The sequence below is a fragment of the Polypterus senegalus genome, chromosome 11, assembly GCF_016835505.1.
Source record: "Polypterus senegalus isolate Bchr_013 chromosome 11, ASM1683550v1, whole genome shotgun sequence".
Lineage (NCBI taxonomy): Eukaryota > Metazoa > Chordata > Cladistia > Polypteriformes > Polypteridae > Polypterus > Polypterus senegalus.
The window spans coordinates 78702313-78722292 of NC_053164.1; the positions used below are offsets into that span (position 1 = coordinate 78702313).

Below are 19980 nucleotides of genomic sequence, written 5' to 3' on the forward strand. Positions count from 1 at the left end.
TTACTGAATCAAGTATAACAATGCAGAGGTTTTCTAGTGGGGCTGCGACATATGTCTGGCAGCTTCAGGCACAACAGAAGAACAAAACCAGAATGGGGCACCAGTCAATTGTGGGAAACATTCACATTTGTTTCTCACACTAAATGTACATGTTTTTTGACGTGGCAGAAAAAATATTTAAAAAGGGAAAAATCTTTGCAAACTACCCAGAGGGAGTCAGCGATTTGAACCCAGGTCTTAGGAGCTGTGACACAACAGTGCTAACTACTGTGTCAGCCATGTACAAACTACCCTTAATAAATAATACTATGCCCCATCCAGGATTGTTTTTTACCTTACACACAATGCTGCTGGGATAGACAGTGGTTCCACCCAAATATAACCTGAAAATGGATAGATGGATAAATTCTTGATAATGAATCTAAAGTTTAGAGACATAATGTTCAACAAAATCCAGCGCTGCCTGAAACTTACATATTTATAAATGTCACTTTAGGGTTCTTTTTAGAACCTAAACCGACTTTGTCATGATTAGGTTTTGCACACTCACATTATTGGGGGAATATGATTATGTGCTGTAGTACCTTGTATTTGTCATACTGTAAGTAAATTCACTTTTTTCTCATGTGGGCTTCTCCTAATTGTCCAAAGATACAGTATACAGTACAATAAGTTAATCAGTGATGGTAAATTAAAAAGGCAGGCTATATTAAATGGTCTGTTAAAACAGTTAATCCTTAGAAATTGATGTTTTGCTTCATTAATGACATGTATGTCTGTTTCATAAACTTTTAACTCTTTCCACATCTCAGGTTCATGTAATTGATATTTAACAATGAAATGTACAAACCTACACAGACTTATTTTAAAATAAACTCATACGGATAAAAAAAGAAAATTCATATTCAAGCTCGCACATACACCTTTAACTGGTGATTTGTACAATTAGATGGTATAAATTTCATTTGAAGAGTCAAATTTACAGGGATGCGTGATATTTGACAAAATAATTAGAAAATCTGCTATATAGCTCATTTAACTGATATTCTATACATTCGGAAGGACTTTCTTCATTTAAATGGTTTATTAATATTGAGGCAAATCATCCAAGACTTCATTTTAAAACGGTTTACAAAATAAAAAAAACATCTTGAATTACTCAAAATTGTGGATTATTATAGCAACAAATGAATTACTTATCTGTGTGTAGACTTATATGTAGTTGTCAAAAGGACGAACCAAATATAGTGTCTTAAGCATTGTTTCCAAACATGACCATTAAAACTTTTTTCACCATATAACGGCGCTTCGTTGCCAAGTACAAGATTGATTTCTTGATTTTTGTAGGCCTCACTCCCAAGTGTCCTTACAGTCTTTGAAACCTTTTTCAAAGAATGTTTTGTAGTAAAGTGACCAACGTGGCAAAGTTTCACAAACCCTTTAAAAAGCTAGCTGAGAAGTAGCACTGTGAAAATCGTCCACGTTCATTAGACTGGCTGCCAAATCGACGTTTTGATTGCCACGGCCGCAAAAGCAATCTTGCTGTGCTAAGGCCTGAACACGTGACCTCGCGGACTGTGGCTGGGACTACTTGGCAGCCTACATTACGTAATTGCACACTAGCGTCATTGTACAGGTTTAAGACATAACGGACTACACATCTCATGATAATGTGCACTAAACGATTATCTTTCTAGCCAACACACCAATCAGGAATCATCTCCTCCCAGTTTCAGAGGCACGAACTACAAAAGTAACGGATGTTTCGGGTGCTTCCAGACAGGCAAAGGAGGGGCGAGCCTATTTAAAGAACTACAAATCCCTAATACGCACTGTTAGCGGGGGTGCAGAGTCCCGGATGCTGGGTGTTCAGTCCCTCCCAGCATTGTGGTGAAGCCTGAAGCGCGTTCTTGTTCAGTCTGCAAGTCTCGGGCGGAGTGAGGCTTGTGTGTCGCGCTTTAGACATAATCGCATTTAATTATTTAAATTCCTATCTCCCACTGCTTATTTAAACACAGAGATGGTACGTATCGTTGCGGTTTTATTTCTCTTATATAAAGCTAAATATGTTGTTAATGGTTTCGTATGCCGAGAAGCGCGATATTTTTATTTTCACGCGTGTGTGTGTGTGCGTGCGTGCGTGTGTGTCTGTCTTCTTGTGTCCAGTCTCGGGTTAACTAGGATATTCCTGGCGCCATTTCCCCTCAGCTGCATTCAAGGCCTACTCTTAAGAGTTCGGTCATTTTCACAATGGATGGATTTTGGGTCAGGGGCTGTTGGTGTGTATCTTTCTCTCTTTACAAAATCGTGCTCCCCTCTTTCTTTCAGGTGGCTAGTCAATTTCAGTGTGCTTTTATCGTCCACTATGGTATAATGTGCATGTGAGCTTGTTCAACACTGACCCCACCCTTCATTCAATTTTCATTCATTTTTTTTATCAGTTTTTAATAGCGTTATGAAAGTATGCGTATTATATTTTTTATTATAGTCTCATTGATGTGACGTTCACAATATTAGTATGACAACGTGTTTTTAATGTGTACTAAGTATATTTTCCCCCATTTTGGTATTGCTTGCGTGCTCCATTTTAGCCGGTGTGCGTATATGTAATGCGGCAGATGGTGGCTAATAACGGGCATAATGAACGGTAGTGATTCGTCAGTACACAGAGTCATTCTTCCTCGACAAGTTTCGTAACCTGCGGGTTAGTAACCTTTAATGAGCACGGTATTAATTAGGTGTGGCTTTTGGCGCACCAGGATGGAGGAAGAAGAGGAGGAGGATGATGATGATGGGGGTCTCTGCGTAGATGTTCTGGGGCGAAATGCCGGCTATGGCTGGATGCTGGCAGCGGTGAAAAGAAAAAAAGATGGTGTGCGTGTCCATGTCGTGCACTGTTGGCACAATCTGGCGTTTTTCTGGCATCTCCGAAAATTTAAATATTAGTATTTAGTGAATACATTTTACTGAATGTCGTATTACAAGCGTGGCAGAGTTAAAGTAAAAAATAAAAAAAAAGCTGTTGATGATCCTGTGGACTTTATGCCTCATTTTAATAAGCGCAAGGCTGAAGGATTTGTTTGTGTTTTATCAGTAGTGAACCGTACGTCCCAAACTCCAAATTTCGTGTAAAATTCGGTTACTGCTTTTCGAATATTTTTATAACATTTTGTTTGGTATGGAGGAGTCAAATTCTGAAGCCATGGAAACGTATGTACTTTAGCATTTTTGCCTAGGGTTTATAAAAATAAAATCGTGATTCCGGAGTCCTTAAATACACTGTTTTCATTGGCCGATTTCATTTCTAAAAGATTGGATGTCTCTAGAAAGCCACACTCACCTGTAAAGTTAACCCGTTTCATCCTTTGCTAAGGTTGAATTGTTTTTGCTTGACTGTTGCTATTTGAAAACCTCTATTCCTCTAAATGCCAAACTGCTGGGGCGCGAGGAGCATGCGGCGCAAGGCAGGAAGCGACCTTGGCCAACGTACTAATCCGTCATGGGGCAGTTTGCATCCAACCTTTATGTTCGAGGTTTTTTTTTTTTGTATAGTGGAGAGAGTAGGTCCAGATGTTTGCGTTTTGCATTAAAACAACTCGAGCTGAAAAGAGTATAGGGGACGAATGTTTAGCATTTAATGGGAACGAGGCCTAGAGATCTTTGCGTGCCCCCGTTTTGGATACGCATTTCCAAGTTCGCTGAAAAATGCCACCCTGGTGAAACTTTTGGTGTTATCTGGGTCATGTGGACAGTATTGCCTTTTCAGGAAAGAGGAGAGTGGCCCTGTGGAGGTTAGCGCTAGTTTTTGCAACTTTTACAATGTAGAGATATGCTCGAGTAACAGACGTAATGTTGATGCTTCTTAAAGACGTTACCAATTTTCAAATAAGTACGTGTTTGAATGTACGGTGCAATCGTACTGTGTGGCGGCTGTATATATTATACCTAGCCATCTTCGTCGCTGTTTTTTCACTTTCAGAATTGCTTCGCTGTTGAGCAGCCTTTCGGGGGTGCAGGGCAAAAGAGTGTGATTGAGTTGGGGGATTGGCTTATAAGCAATTGGTGGTTAATGTTTGTCAGCGCTTTATTAAAGGATCATAATCTTAACGAAAAGTTTTTTGAACGCTTACTACCTGTCATCCGATTTTCAAAAAATCATGTTATCTTTTGATTCTGACCGCATTTAAACCGTTAAGCTTGTACTCGAGTTCTCTAAGTGTTGTCAAAATATGTCGAGTCTTACTGCTATAACGGAGGTTTTTACAGCACATCTATTAATGCTAAAAATCAGAGTACTGAGGCAATTTAGATTGATTTTGCCCATTTATTTATTTATTTTTTTGCTTTAAAGTTAACATTTTGGTTTTGAATTATTTTGGCAAAATTTGGCACTTTTATCCACTGTGTAGTTTTGCTACCCATGGATTCATTGTTAGGAATTTTAATCACGTGCCTGGCCGAGACTGAAAATTATATATATTTTTACCTGTGATCTTCAATTTTCCCCTCCTGCATCAAGATATACTGATCAGGTCAGTGACAGTTTCTAAACTGGCCAGAGTTTGGGTGTGTGACAAAGTGGGCCAGCACCCTGTGTAGGTCAGTTTCCAGAGTTGTCCAGTGCTGCTGGCATTGTCTGTGGGGCCTCCAGTAATGTTAAACTGGATTGAAAGAGTACACCACTCTAAAATTTTTGTTTTCTGCATATATTTTGTAGTGATGACTTTGAGGGAGAACTCCATAATACTTTCATGGAGATAGTTTGATAGAATGGCAGTCAGTGGAGACAAAACACTTTAGCACAGCAAACAAAATTAAACATCTATTATGGGAATCTTGTTACTGGTGTTACATATTCCACATGTCAAATGCTCATAATTCTGTGTAGTCTTTTCTGTATTACCAACTCCTGCAATTTTGAGATGCTGACTGCACTTCACTAATGGCAGATGTGAAATTGGACCTTGTTTCAGCTATTTTTTTTTAAATACTAACCTGTATTATAGTACACTATGCATTGCTCAGGATAGGCGTAGGTCTGTTATTTTTGGATCGCAGTGAGCCTTGGGCTAAAGTGTTTTCAATTGACCATCACTTTATTGGTCTAAAGTTTAGTTATATGTACATAAGTGTTGCATATGTACGTGTATGCAGTACTGTTCCATTGGTAATGTAAAGTAAACTTTTTTAAAAGTAATTCATGTTTATGATTGCACCCTTGTTGATAATGCTACTGGCTATGCTCCTTTTATACAAGTGTTTCATCAGACAACACGAGCAGCAGAGCTAAATGGAAATCATCTTAAATTTAGTACTGGCCAAAGATTTGATCTTGAAGTATAGCAAGTATTGAATTTTGACAATTGAGAGGAACACCACCTTTAAGTATTTACATGTGTCCTGCAGAAGAGATGGCACAGCAGATAAATGGTGTAGTGTTGCCATGGTGTGTAAATATGAAATTAAAGTAATAGCAGCATTAACAACCAGAGGGGGGCGATCTGAAATCACAGCCTAACACTAATTGTGTTCATGTAAGAGTTCAAAAAATTTAAACATATTAAAATCTTGGTCTAAATCCAAACATCCATTTTTCGTAACCTGCCTACTCTAATTCAGGGTTTGTGTCGAGTTCATGGTGTATCTGGCAGCATCAGAAATTGGGCAAGAACTAGCCTTGGACAGGACAGTAGTCTACCCAGGGAGAACTCCTGTAGGTACATGGGTAATGTGAAAATTTCATAGTGACTGGGTTATGATTTGAACCTATTCAGGGAGACGATGCTACCATGTCCTTTTACTCTATAATTAAAAATATTTCAGCTGTGATCAGAAGTAGACCTAGGACCTTTTAACTGTATAACTGTACTTATAGTCTTGGAGGACTGCAGTGGTTGCAAATTTTTGTTCCAACCCAATTGCTGAATTAGAAACCAATTCTTGCCAGTCTCAATTGTTTAATTTTATGACTTTTTAGTCTTCAATGTTAGATTCTTATCATAGATTTTCTTCCTTTCCAAGGATATCATTCAAATGATTTGAATCCTAAAATGGCTATCAGTCTGTCACTTTTTCTTAGTGTTTTAATAAACTATATAGTGCAAAAATGGAAAGAATTTAGATGGAGAACTACTGGGTCCTTTGTCATTTGTCTCATTACCAATCATTAGCCAATAAAAAGATGAATACAGTGGTTTAAGACTGAAATAAGCAATTACGGGTGGGCAACCTTATGTTCAATCACTAAACTTAAGCATCAAAATGTCACTTGAGCAATATCGCCTTCATCAGCAAAAACTGACTTCTCACTAAAACTGGGTTGGAACAAAAACCAGCAGCCACTGTGGCCCTCCAGGACCAGTGCTGCCCACCCATAGTCAAGGCTAACGTAAGTTGAATTTAGGTAATTTGTTTAGTATTTATTTTTGGCACAGTTATGGGCTTGGGGAGTGGGAAGTCAAAATATGTAAATATATAGATTGTTTAAACCACTATGTACTTGCAAATGATCAACCACCCCTTTCAAAAGCTTGGCCTTTGGGTTGTCTCATGAATGGTGTCAGTAGGTGGTAAGAGAAACAAATGTCTGGTCACCACTGATTTGCATTCTATCAGTGTTGGACAACCGCATACAATATCAAAATGTCCATGAAAAAAATCTTGTTACATGTGTAATTTGGTCAGGTTGTATGCTTGCAATGTCATGTCCCAAACGCATATGTGGTGTTGGTGTTTTTTTTTTTTTTTTTTTTTTAACTAAAATGTTTTAACACTCTTGTGACCTAAAGTGAAAAATGGTTTGACATGAGCATTTGAACTGAAGACCTCCATCATTCATTGGTTGCAAAGTCCAGTCCAGTATCTGCTTATTCATTGGTTAACATTTTACGCCATGTAATGGTGGAAGTGCAGATTTCACTGAGAGATCTGTACATCTAAGCATTAAAAGTTTTAAAAAAATTGGAAAAACATCCGGATACCTACGACGTGCATATTAAGATGCTTCAATAAGCAGAAGGCCAATTCATCCATGCAACTTCACAACCTGCCACTATTTCACTCCAGTTGTGGATATGAACATAAGTGAAACCACAAGATGCAGGTCTACAATTCAAATGCTCATTTGTGTCTAATGGTTGACCATTTTCTTTGCATGAGTGTTTTCCAGAAGTCACAGATTTAATCTTTTAGTAAAAGTGCAACAGACATTGTAAACCTACAACTGGATGACTTCACATGTGGCATATACTTAATGAGTGATGAGTGTTTTTCATGGACATTTTGATAGTCATTGAACATTGGTCATCTTTGACTTGTATCAAACTTTTTTTATATCTCCTTTCTTCATTTAAATGCATGATTTAAAATTGCTTCTTGGCTATTGCTGCAAATTACATGGGGTGAGTAATTGTTTTGGGTGGAGTATTTAAATTGTTTTTAGCAATAGTAGAGCTTGCAACTAAGAGTGACATGCATTTTAAAGTTTAAGTACACAATGTTTTTCCTTCCATTATAATACTGTGAAATACAAAGACCTTTAAAAACTCAGTTTTTTTTTTGCACATTTTCTGTGCTTTATACACGAGTTTGTTCATAATCCACTGTTCTGTTTAAGTCAAATACTACTGCAGAAATTACAAGATTGAACTGTTACTTTATAGTGGGTTGAAAACAGTGTTACTGCTGTGCATTTTACATGCATTATATGTAGTGTACATCAATATTTTCCAGCTGTAGTCTTCTGTTAACCTTCTTTGAAATGAAAATTTGAAATGCTTTTTGTTTTTATTAATCTTTTTGTAAATGTAAAGGAAGGTAATCTAATCTGTGTTGTGAAAGCCAAAGGTTGTGAAGGGATTGTTAAAAGCATAGGCCAGATTTTTGTTTTACTCCACCGTATGTTAAACATATTTTTGGATATTTAGAGATGTGGAATTGGCACAGAGGCAGCCATGTTTGACTTGTGTGGCTATTTTTTGCTGCAGAGGAATTTCAGCTGACCAAATTTGGCAGGAAATGCCATGTAGTCTTGTCTATTTGATTTTTAGTCCATAGTTTTCCAGTTAAATCTTTCCTCTGCCTCATTCTGACCCTTAGAATGTTTCTTAACCTGCTTCTGCTCCAGTTTGAAATGAATAATTGTCCTTGTTTGTAAGTTGTCTTGGATAAAGTGGCTATTGGAATATAAAGTGACCAGAAGCAGAAAATAATAGAGTGGGTGTATCAACAAGAATATTGTTGGTCACTTGGTAATTTTTTTTTTTTATATAAATATGTCAAAGGACAAAACCATCAACCTCTTATACAAATTAGGAAACTTAGCTTCATTTGTGGAATGTTCACAGAAATGGAAATATACTGAATTGTTGTAATGATCAATATAATTCAGAATTGCTTCTCAGCATTGGCTTGCCATACTTTCTCTAAGATATAATGTATACTTTCTGCCTGTGTGCAGTATTTGACATTAAAGGGCGTAATGTATTTGAACAAATTTATCAATTGAGCTTCCATGGTGTTTTTGGCTGATTGGATTGGGGTTATGTGAGAGTGGTCCTCTAAAACTAACTAAACTAAACCCCCATCTTTGTGCTTTTAACGAAAAAAATTGGTATTGCAGTATTTGTAGCTTTATTTTATTTTTTAACTTCTGCTATTGTACTCACTGTCTTGATCCTTAGAATGTTCTGTAAAACTACTAATTTATTTTTGAAAACCTTTGTGAATGGGTATTGCTTACTGTTAAGCTAATGCATCCCGTTTCAAATTTAAAGTTTTTTTTTAAGGGAAAAGTGGTCTTACTTGGAATATCCGTATTTGTGCACCTCTGTTAAATTGTGTATTTATTCCAGAAAATAGACCTCCATTTCCTCTAAACCTGTCAGTGCTTTAAAGATGGAGAGACAAACTTGATGTTTCATTTAAATATGATGTTTGTGCCATGTTGTGTGTTGGGCCACTTAAGACAATTGTTCAAAAGTTCTCATACTTGGAGAGAAGCTAACTGGTTAAATAAGTTTTAGCAGCATCTTGCATGTTTAGTATATTGGGTTGTGGAGGGAGTAATTAAAGAACACACTCGGATACTGAACTCTTTGGAGCTATCAGGTAGTAATTTCTCAGATGGTGACCTCTCACTATGATCTACATAAGATGTAATTTTTAAAACAAAGGCTGTTTTTCCTGAGGAGGCTGAAAATGCACTCCTTAGGAAACCTGCTGTCATGTAGACATGTATAGAGAGAGGTTGGCTAAGTTCTGTGTGTCTGCTTAAATACACCCTTCAAGAAATCTGCAATTAATACTTGTATACAGTTAATTGATATATGAAATTTCTTGAAATTCTACAGATTCATGTATTTATCAGTTAATTCACACAGTATGCTTTCTTTGAAAACATACTTTTATGCAGAGAATTGTGGACCAGTTTGGGAGAAATTTCTTCTCTGATTAATTTTTGGATTGTGGGCCTTGACCTTCAGGTTTTCTTAGTGGCAACAAATATAGCCAAATAGCCGAGATACCTTTCCTGTCGGACCATGCTTGACCCTACTGTAGGAACCAGTCTAAAGAATGCACTTGCTGCTTCACTACATTTTAGAGGATTCAGGTAGTCTACTTTGCAAATTTAATTTTGTGGTTAAAGCCAGGGTTCCTGGAGAGATCTCTGCTTCGATACAAGGAGAATGTGCAAACACCCCACATTCACCGGGCCAGATTTCAAGCCTATTCTCCCAGAGTAGTGGTAACCAGTGTGGCACCACAGGTAGTGTTCCTTAATTTTAAATTAAGGTTAAATAGAAGTTTACCTTAACTTGAAGATCCTGCTTGGATGCATGCGCTTGCTTAATGGTTGATTTTAAAATATAGTTATTGTGAAATACTCGTTTTTTTATTTAAAAAAAAAAAAAAGTACATTTAAAATAACCTTAATTTGAATAATCCTTTATTTACATCGCTGGTGTTAAATATATAAAATCAAGTGATATGTAAAAAACTTGTTTGTGGTCCATGAAGAGAGCCAATATTTGTATGTAGTACAATATTTGAAACTGCATATAATCCTTTTTAAAATTATGCCTACCCAGTTGTACATTTTTAATGAATTTGGGTGTGAATATCCATTTTACCTGAAGCTTGGCTTTTCCTGTTATGCCATGCATGCCATCTGGTTGTGTTCCCCTGTCTATTTTAATTGTTAATGTACAGCTCTTGACACTTGTTTGTGTGATTCTTTAGGTCTGTGAGTAACTTCATTGGTAAGTTATAAATTGGGAGGTGGTGGCTGTGGACATATTTGGAATAAATAGATTTCAATGTGTATGTATATAAAGCCATCTTGGTCTAGTGGGTGTTGGCAAAATATTGTAATATTCTGTGCGTATTCTGAGTGTTGGTTATATTTGCATTAAGCATGTTCAAGCTAGACCCTCCTGTTGAAATTTAAGAACATTCAACATTTAGTACTTATCAAGATGTTTAAGATTCAACTGTATTTGAATATTAAGATATATGTTTGTTTTTTAACACTTGGAACCTTAAATTCTAGGCATCTGGAGTCACAGTTACCGATGATGTTATCAAGGTGTTCACTGACATGAAAGTGCGCAAGTCTGCTGAAGAAGCAGCAAAGAGGAAGAAGGCTGTTCTATTTTGCCTCAGTGAGGACAAGAAAAATATTATCTTGGAAGAGGGAAAGGAGATTCTTGTTGGAGATGTTGGTGAGACAGTGGTTGACCCTTACCTCACTTTTGTCAAGATGCTGCCCCAGAATGACTGTCGTTACGCACTCTACGATGCAACCTATGAGACCAAGGAGACCAAGAAGGAAGATCTAGTCTTCATTTTCTGGTAATAAATTTAATGAGATTGGATAGATCTGGGAGTATGTGTGAGGCTAGCATGTGATGAACTGTAGCATTTGTATAACCTTTTTTTTTTTTTTTAAATGCTAAAGAATGCTTAAAACTTGTGTGGTGGTTTCCGTTATCTGTTTTATCCACATAAAATCAGGTTTGTTAAACTAATAATTTCTTGGTTGAAAGATTATAAATCTTAATTTTCTTATGCCTGGCTTTAATTGTTTTGAATCTTTTTCTATAGCAAGGGTCCCTAACCAGGGGTTATTTTTGTCTACATAGGGATAAATCAGCCTAAAAAAAGCTGAAGAAACTAGCGTCTCAATTTTAGTTCCCAAAGTCAACATGAGACTTCTCAAGAAGATCCAAACTCGTAGATTAAAAACAAGAACGAGCGTCTCACTGACATTTTTCCCTTAACATTTTCTCTTTGTCAATTTATTATGGTAGAAGTTTAAACTCTAATTACTGAACAAAAAACCATGTGATTATATTTACTTTCGAAAAGTTGCCTAAAGGTTGGGACCCATGTTCTATAGTAATAAAATTCTGTAGGCTTATTCAGTTAACATAAAAATACTAAAATGAAATTTCATTAATATATACTAGTAAAATATGTACAAAATATTAATCCATAATACATACTGGAATAAAAGAAAATAAAGTCTTGTAATTACAAGCTGTCCTATTTCTTTTTCTGCGATGTACCTATCTGAAAAGACTTGTTTACATCATTTCTCTAACAAAATTATATATATATACTCAGTCAATTAGTATTGGCAATTAAACACTGCTTAAATGTAAATAGGGCTTCACATGTTAATTTTTAATCATGTGTATCAGCTAGACAGTCATAATTCTTGAGGTATAATTATAAAAGGATTTACATTTTAATTCTGTATTCTTACCATAAGTGTATAGCACACAACAAGAAATGCAGTACAAATATTTAAAAACCTCAAATGTGTCTTCTAGATAAACTTATGAACATTATATACAAGACTAATATGCTTAACAGGTTTATAAGTAAGACACTTTTTTTTCTGTTGGCTATCAAGACTATTAACTAAGCAATATCAAATTTGTTTTTCAAATTGGAAATGTTTGCTACATTTAAAAAAAAAAAACTGTCCATTTTTAATTTTAAAGGAACAAATGGGTCAGAATTCATTAAAGCAGGATTTCTTGTCATTGGTCTAATTGCACAGGATGACTTCTGATTCCTTTTTCTTAGTTTTATTCCACCTTCAACAAAGGTAATGCTCCAATCGTTCCTCAGTCTCTTGTAAAACAAGCCTGCAGTTCGTTTGTTTACACAACAGGAAGCTTGCTGCAAAAGGTGATGGCTTAATTACAGCCTAGAAAAGCAGGGACTATAAAAATTGTTTTTGTGACCAGCCAATTTACTGTTCACTAATGGTGGTTCTTTTTGTGAAAATCAGATTTAGATTGGTGATCGATCGGGGCATCTGAGTAATCTAGATAGATGTTACCTATAAGTGTCTTGTAAACCATCTTCAGGACTGTAGTTCCAAGTATAAGCAGAACAGTTTAATATAGTGGGTAGTGGTCATCTGGAATAAGAGAAACTGGCAAGGTGTCAACAGAATTTCACTTTAATTAGCCATATTTAGATTTATTTTTTCATATTTTTCCACATTTACATCTGTAGAACCATGTTAATCTGAATGAATATCTCTCAATGATTTAGATTCTCATCACTGCAAATTTCAAATGAAAACTGAGGCCTTCAATTGCAGCTAATTGAGTAAGATCTTAGTTGTGAAAGCCAGCCAAGTTAACGCATAGCTGGAGTGCACAAAGCATTTGCTGTTCCACGTGCCAGCTACAAGAACTACTTTGTATTCCCAAAAAAAAACAAAAGTTGCTCAATAAAATATTCAATAATTGCACCCTCATTTTTAAATTTGGGTCAGGAACAAATTTGCTTATTTCCATAGTGACATCCAACATGTAAACCAGGGGTTTCCTAGTTTTGGTGTTGTGGTTTTGTACGTTTTTTGTTTCATTGTTAGAAACTACAGGATACTTATGCAATGTATGAATATTATTGAACTGTTTCTTGTATTTTTAAAATTTTGTAAGCATCACACTAATTTTATCAATGCAAAACGGAATATATGGTCAACTTATTAAATAAGGATCATTTTAAAGGTAAATGACTTGTTGGTTGATCATGGGTTGAATGAAAATCACAACCGATCAGACAGAACTGAAGTAAATGAGATTGTTTTGCTAATTTAGCAACAAGATCCTGGTTCTATTCTGCTTCCCAACACCTGGAGGCAAAGTTTGTATCTTGGCCTGGCAACTATCAGTACAGAGTTTGTATATTTTCACAATGAGTTTATCACCATCCTGTCATGTCCCTTTCCACATCCAAATCACATTCATGTTAGATTAAGTGGCATTTCTAAATTGGTCCCTTACCTGTGAGTGCTAAGCTTGTGACCCCAATCCCCAGACCGGATTGACTTCTGCCTTTTATAGCCAAAACTGCCAGTAGATCACAAAACACTTTACAATGATGAGAGGATCAAAGTGCATATGATTAGTTAAATTGTGTACAGCTATCAGTCCATTGTTTAGTACAACATTTTATGTAACTTGATGCATTGTAGCAGTGACTTGTTAAATTCCCCCAAACTTTTGGTTCTGTCATGTTCGAACTGTTTTTAATCCTTAAATTTTTGCTTTGCGTTTTCTTTGTGGTCAAGTTTCTTACAGATATCTTCATTCATGCACATACTTCAGTTATTAAAAGGTTAGACTAGTGTTGGTTTTTTTTTTTTTGTTTTTTTTTTTTTGTAAGGTTTTGGTATTGGTTTCTGAAAATTATCATATGATGTCACTGTTATATAGCCTGTTGCTGCAGAATTGCATTTTTATATCACATCTCGTTAAAAAGAGAACATATTGCCCTGGTTTAATTGTTAGTCAAGTTTTAACATGTTTATGTTGAGTTAATGTATAACATCAGTGCCTTGTTCTATTTAATTTGCAATATGTTTCCTTTTATCCATTGAAAGAGCTACCTTTCATATTTTGAGCTTCTCTGTGAACACCAGTGACATCCCAGTTCCATTGAACTTGAGCAGCTAGAATGTGTATGACCATCTCTAAAATACTGTTTACAGGAATATTTCAGGGTCGCACAAACTGGACCATTAATGGGAATATGCAGAGGCAAATGATGCTAGCAGTCTTTCACAAATGGAATTGCAGAATTATTAAATACTTTAGTTTTTTGCCCTTCTTGGTAGGAGGTTTTAAATTTATAAGTGACCCTTCTGAGGGCAACTATTTATTTATTTATTTACTTTTTATTGGTTGATGGTTCTACTCTTCAAAAATGATTTAACTGACATTTGATGTACAATATATGTTGTGGGTTGGTTGACGTACAAACGTATGCCAACTGTAAACCATGTCACTATTGGACTTTTCAAGAATATTTGTCAAATTCATTTAGTTATTAATGACTTGGGGCTGTCATGGCATATTCCATTTGTGTGCAACTTACCCTGACAAAATTGCATATATATGGTGGGTACGAAAAATATTCAGACCCCCTTCAATTTTTCACTCTGTTATATTGCAACCATTTGCTAAAATCATTTAAATTTTTTTCCACATTAATGTACACACAGCACCCCATATTGACAGACAAAAAAAAAGAATTTTTGAAATTGTTGCAGAATAAAGAAAAACGGAAATATCACATGGTCCTAAGTATTCAGACCCTTTGCTGTGACACTCTTATATTTAACTAAGGTGCTTTCCATTTCTTCTGATCACCCTTGAGATCACTTTCATTTGAGTCCAGCTGTGTTTGATTATACTGATTGGACTTGATTAGTAAAGCCACACACCTGTCTATATAAGACCTTACAGCTCACAATGCATGTCAGAGCAAATGAGAATCATGAGGTCAAAGGAACTGCCTGAAGAGTTCAGAGACCGAATTGTGGCAAGGCACAGATCTGGCCAAGGTTACAAAAACATTCCTGCTGCACTTAAGGTTCCCAAGAGCACAGTGGCCTCCATAATTCTTAAATGGAAGACATTTGGGATGACCAGAACCCGTCCTAGAGCTGGCCGTCTGGCCAAGCTGAGCTACCGGGGGAGAAGAGCCTTGGTGAGAGAGGTAAAAGAAGAACCCAAAGATCACTTTGGCTGAGCTCCAGAGATGCAGTCAGGAGATGGGAGAAAGTTGTAGAAAGTCAACCATCACTGCAGCCCTCCACCAGTCGGGGCTTTATGGCAGAGTGGCCTGTCGGAAGCCTCTCCTCAGTGCAAGACACATGACAGCCCGCATGGAGTTTGCTAAAAGACACCTGAAGGAGTCTGAGATGGTGAGGAAATGATTCTCTGGTCTAATGAGACCAAGATAGAACTTTTTGGGCTTAATTCTAAGCGGTATGTGTGGAGACAACCAGGCATTGCTCATGGGGTGCTGTGTGTACATTAATGAGGGAAAAAATGTAAATGATTTTAGCAAATGGCTGCAATATAACAGAGTGAAAAATTTGAAGGGGGTCAGAATACTTTCCGTACCCACTGTGTGTGTGAGATATAGATATATATAAGAGAGAGAGATAAAAAAAATTGTCGTAAGGTATAGGGGTAGGCTCATTCAATGTGCTGTGTTTTTTTTTTTTTTTTTTTTTTTTTTTTGAGCACTCAAACAGAAGTGTTTTCTATCTCATGCTTGTCTTGGCATGACAAATTGCACCTGAACTTGCTATACCTGGTAAACTTTCATATATGCACTGGCACTGCTAGGCAACCCATTAATCTAATTCCGGAATGCAATCAACTTGAGAAATGCTGCTAAAAATTGTGCTGTAGGTAGTGTACTGTAGTTTCCCATCCTCAGTGATGGGATTCAGTTAAGACTGATAACTCTCTGACTAGAAATTGTGTAATATGCAGTCACCTTCAACGAGGTAAAGATGAGAAATCCTCCCTAGCAACTTTGTAACACTGATTTCCATTAGTTTAAGTAGTTATGTACAGGTAAGCTGGTCCTCCGATGTAGAGTGAAAGAACTTGGAGAAAAGATTCAGGTTTTATCTATTTTACTAATTTGATCTAAAGCAAAACCATTGAACATATTTCACACAAAGTTCTGAACTGTTACTGGGTAGCTGAGTATTTAATCTATTTGGTATTCATGCTGTTCTGTGCATAAAACGGTTTCCTTGTTCTCTAACTAGGTAGTACTTGACTTCAGGCTTCATTTTAAGACAAATGTATGTTTTAATCATTCCCATTTTTCTTTAAGGGCCCCAGAAAGTGCTCCACTGAAGAGTAAAATGATCTACGCAAGTTCGAAGGATGCCATCAAGAAAAAGTTTACAGGTATGTATTCTTGCAGAGGCATTTTAGGACATCCTTGTTTCTGATATGACCTTTATTAAAGGGGAACGACCAGTCCCCTTCTGCACATTTTTGGGAATTGACATTTTTGATTCCTGGTTGTTCACTTGTTGCTTTTTTTAAAAAAAAAAAAAAATTTAAACCAATAGGTCAGTTGGCTTCAAGGTGTCTTGGGGTTTACTTACACTTGCAATTTGTTCTGTGCCTGAGCACTTTTACCCTGCATGTAACCCTGCAAAATCTAATTTGACTAGTATGATCACTCTGTGCCTGGCCCACCGTACCATGCCCTGGCCTGCTTGGAAGAGGTGGGCCTGAGCACGGTTCAGTAGCATTCGGGAACAGTGATTGCCAAACATGTCCAAGCACAAAACCATTTGACATCAGTGATCGGACAAGGCTGTGCAATTGTCATTTCATTCAATATCTTGACTTAAAAACAGGATTTTTATTCTCTCATTACACATGAATGTGTATTTTGATTGGTTAGAAAGGCTGCAAATTCCTCCCTTAACATTTGTCACCATAAAAAAAAAAATCTTTGACCTGCAGCACAATTAACAGCAAAACACTGCACTTCACACTCAAATTTGTAAGAGGTTAGAGCACTATCCTGCCATACACGACTCCAAAACCTCCACAAAATAGAAAAATCATTTTGACATGCATGCTGTCACACTGTGTACAGATCTTGTTTTGGCTTTACAGTTCATGGTCTTGACGAAAGCTTGCCCAGGATCAGGATGTTAAAGTACAGTGTGAGTGCAGGCCAGTGAGGGAGGGGGAGAGGGGACAATCGCGCTTGGTCACGGTATGGAGCGAATGTCTAGTGTGAGTACACCCTTAGTATGTCACCCAGTTGTTGGAAGATAGACAATAGTGCAAGTTAAAATTCTAACTTTTTTTTTTTAAACTGAGAAATCGTACTAAAATAAGATTTTCATGAATTGTTTCACCAAACGTTTTAAGTGGAAACGTGTGAAATTTCATTGTTTTGAATGAATAGTCAGAATATGCAGTTTTTTTTTTGTTTTTTTTTTTAAACAGATTACATTATCATAGCTGGTATACATTTGAGGTACATTTCAAAAATCTTAAGCAGAGTGACAGTGGTATTGAGCTCTAAATGCTTTATGAAATTTTTTTTTTCTTGCCCCAAAAAAAACCTAAAGGCTTCAGTTTGATCAAGTTTGTCATTTCTTATAACTTAAATGTACACTAAACTACAGGAAGTGTTTCAATTTGAATTTCAAGATAATTAAAAATATCTTTGATTTGGTCCAGATTTTTCCACCCACCCTGGACATAACACTGTTTGCAAGAGCAAGTTAATGTATAGCAACTGTGTTTTTTGTTAATGTGGCTAGGACAAAAATCCATTTGTTATATTAAAACTGAAGATACATGCTTCTAACAAACAATTGCTTTCTTTTGAATATTTCAATTGATGTTTTATTCCCCCCTGTTTGCAGGTATTAAACATGAATGGCAGGTGAATGGCTTGGATGATATTAAGGACCGAGCCACCCTTGCACAGAAGCTAGGGGGCAACGCTGTCATCACCTTGGAGGGTAGTCCTTTGTGAGAAGCTTAATTAAACCCTAACTGCCCCCATCCTCCTCCTCCCCCTCCCCTCCCCTTCAGTGCCAGTACAACGGGAGCTTCCAAGTACCAGTCCTGTGCTGTTAATTTTCAAGGTTTGGGTGGGAAAATTGGTAGTGAGGGCATGGGTGTGAATCAGGGGCTCCTTTTAATCTCCACATTGGGGTTTCATTCCGTTCATTTGGGGAAAATGTTTCACCTTCCATTTACCAGCTTCTTGTAAAACACTTTGGGAATAAGAGTCAGTGAAGTGATGGACAAGTAGCGACTTTTCTTAATGATGGAGGAAAAAATAGACCAAGGGATGTTTTTCATTTGCACCTTTTTGCCAAAATATTTCAAGTGGATTTTTTTTTCTTCAACTTTAGCCAAGCCTTCAAGTAATAGCATTGAAATGTGTATTGGAAAAGTGTGACAAGATTGTGATTCTAACATTCACCTGTAATCTAATAAAATTAAGCATTCCTTTAAAATAAAGGGGATCAGCAGTAGTGTGCACGTCCTTTGTTTCAGCAGAAGCACTTTTTAAATTTCAGAATCGGAGCACCATTTTGACATAATGAAAGAAAAGCTATCTCTTTAAAATTAAGTGATTCTGTTAGATTTTTTTATGTTCATTTTGTGACTGCTTTTAAGTTTTAGTCTGCTTTTGTCAGCTGTTGTATTTATAGGTTGCCACTTGCTTTGTTTTGAAGAGCACTTCCTTGACATTTCCAAAAGAGCAAAAATTTGTTTTGCACACTTTGTGCCTTTCACAAACATTGATCTAGAGCAGTTACCCCACTCAATTAAAATCTATACCATCTTTGTAATGGCTGTGAAATGCAGCTGTTTAGTTACTGGGTTAAGTGCTGCATCTTTGTACTCAAATTAGTTATTTTGCAGTGTTTATAGTTGTAAAGAAGGGGCAATTCTTTTGTGCATCTGTTTACAAGTACTGCTTGGAGATGGGCTAGAATTTTTTTTTTTTCTGTCTGTCATGAAGGACTCTGGTAAAACTTTCCAACTTTTTTTTTTTTTAATGGAAAACTGGCATTCCTTTTTAAGATCATTGTGTTTAATGCAAACAAACTGTTAGAAATCTACTTGTTGCACACACATTGCTGCCAATTTACACAAACTATAGGAACAGACCAGTGGTGGTGCTCATTTGTCTGATGGTCATGATGTTGGGAGGGGAGGAAGGGATTCATTTGGATACCCATCTGAGTTACTAATATGGAAGCAGCACCAATAACCACCTTCAATAAAAAGGAATAAATGAAACTTACTGCTTTGTTTTTGTCTTTTTGTACTTGCTTTGGAAAGTTTAAATTTGGAAGTACTTGCCAATTCTGAATTTAAGACATTGCAGGTTTGTGAACCTACAAATTTCCATTAATAGGTGCTTATTTTATTAGCTTTCCTTAGTGAATGTGAAGGATGTTAAGCTTCTAGACTTCAAGTTTTCCTATTTGGAGTCCTTTGTCAAGGCTGGTTTTCAGGTTTCAATTGTTTTGCAAATTTTAAATCACTGTTTCTTGAAATGTGGTATCCAAAATTAACTTAACCAGCATACTGAGAATTTCCTGTGAATGTGTAGATTTGTAGCCAAGTATAAGTGAATGGTGACTGGTGTTCACATACCTCCTACCTTCTGCCAGAATGTAATGAGGACATTGATTAATCTTTTAAATTTTGTTGCCAGTACAACTGTGAGCAGGCTCAACTTTTTCCCCCAGCACAATGTCCAAGTAAAGACCTGAAACAGCCGGTCTTTGGAGTGAAATGGCCAGCAAAACTCTTCAACTATGGGGCAGGTATGAGAGCATTGATGCAGTGGTTTGGGCAGTTCTTATGGAGCCTTGCTGCATTATTGATTGAAATTAGTGAAATTGACTACCATGGTGGTGATTAAACAGAAACCCTGAAAATCTGGCCAGTTAAACTTGAGCACACGGAAAATCAATGTAGTATCTTGTGTAGTTGCATCATTATTTGGTACACTGCTGCCAACTATGCCGTTTCAATAGTGATCCACTAATAACTAAAGCAATCTTTAGTCATGCTAAAGTTGAAATTTTGTGATAGTTCTGGAAATGCGTCAACCAGGTATTATAGGAAGTTGAGCCATCTG

The 19980-nt window shown here is 36.6% G+C and overlaps 1 protein-coding gene across 1 annotated transcript; it reads left to right on the plus strand.

Annotated features, from left to right (window-relative positions):
* The first annotated feature begins 1857 nt into the window (after positions 1-1857).
* Positions 1858-19134, plus strand: cfl1 (cofilin 1). Its single transcript, XM_039769113.1, has 4 exons — positions 1858-2023; positions 10550-10851; positions 16168-16244; positions 17735-19134. Exons 1-4 carry the CDS (start codon positions 2021-2023, stop codon positions 17845-17847), a joined length of 495 nt encoding a protein of 164 aa, XP_039625047.1. The 5' UTR covers positions 1858-2020; the 3' UTR covers positions 17848-19134.
* Positions 19135-19980: the final 846 nt, after the last annotated feature.

Coding starts and splice junctions, on each gene's coding strand:
- cfl1 (XM_039769113.1), top strand. Junction 10,852..16,167: donor GATCTAGTCTTCATTTTCTG/GTAATAAATTTA, acceptor TTTTTCTTTAAG/GGCCCCAGAAAGTGCTCCAC. Junction 16,245..17,734: donor CATCAAGAAAAAGTTTACAG/GTATGTATTCTT, acceptor CCCTGTTTGCAG/GTATTAAACATGAATGGCAG.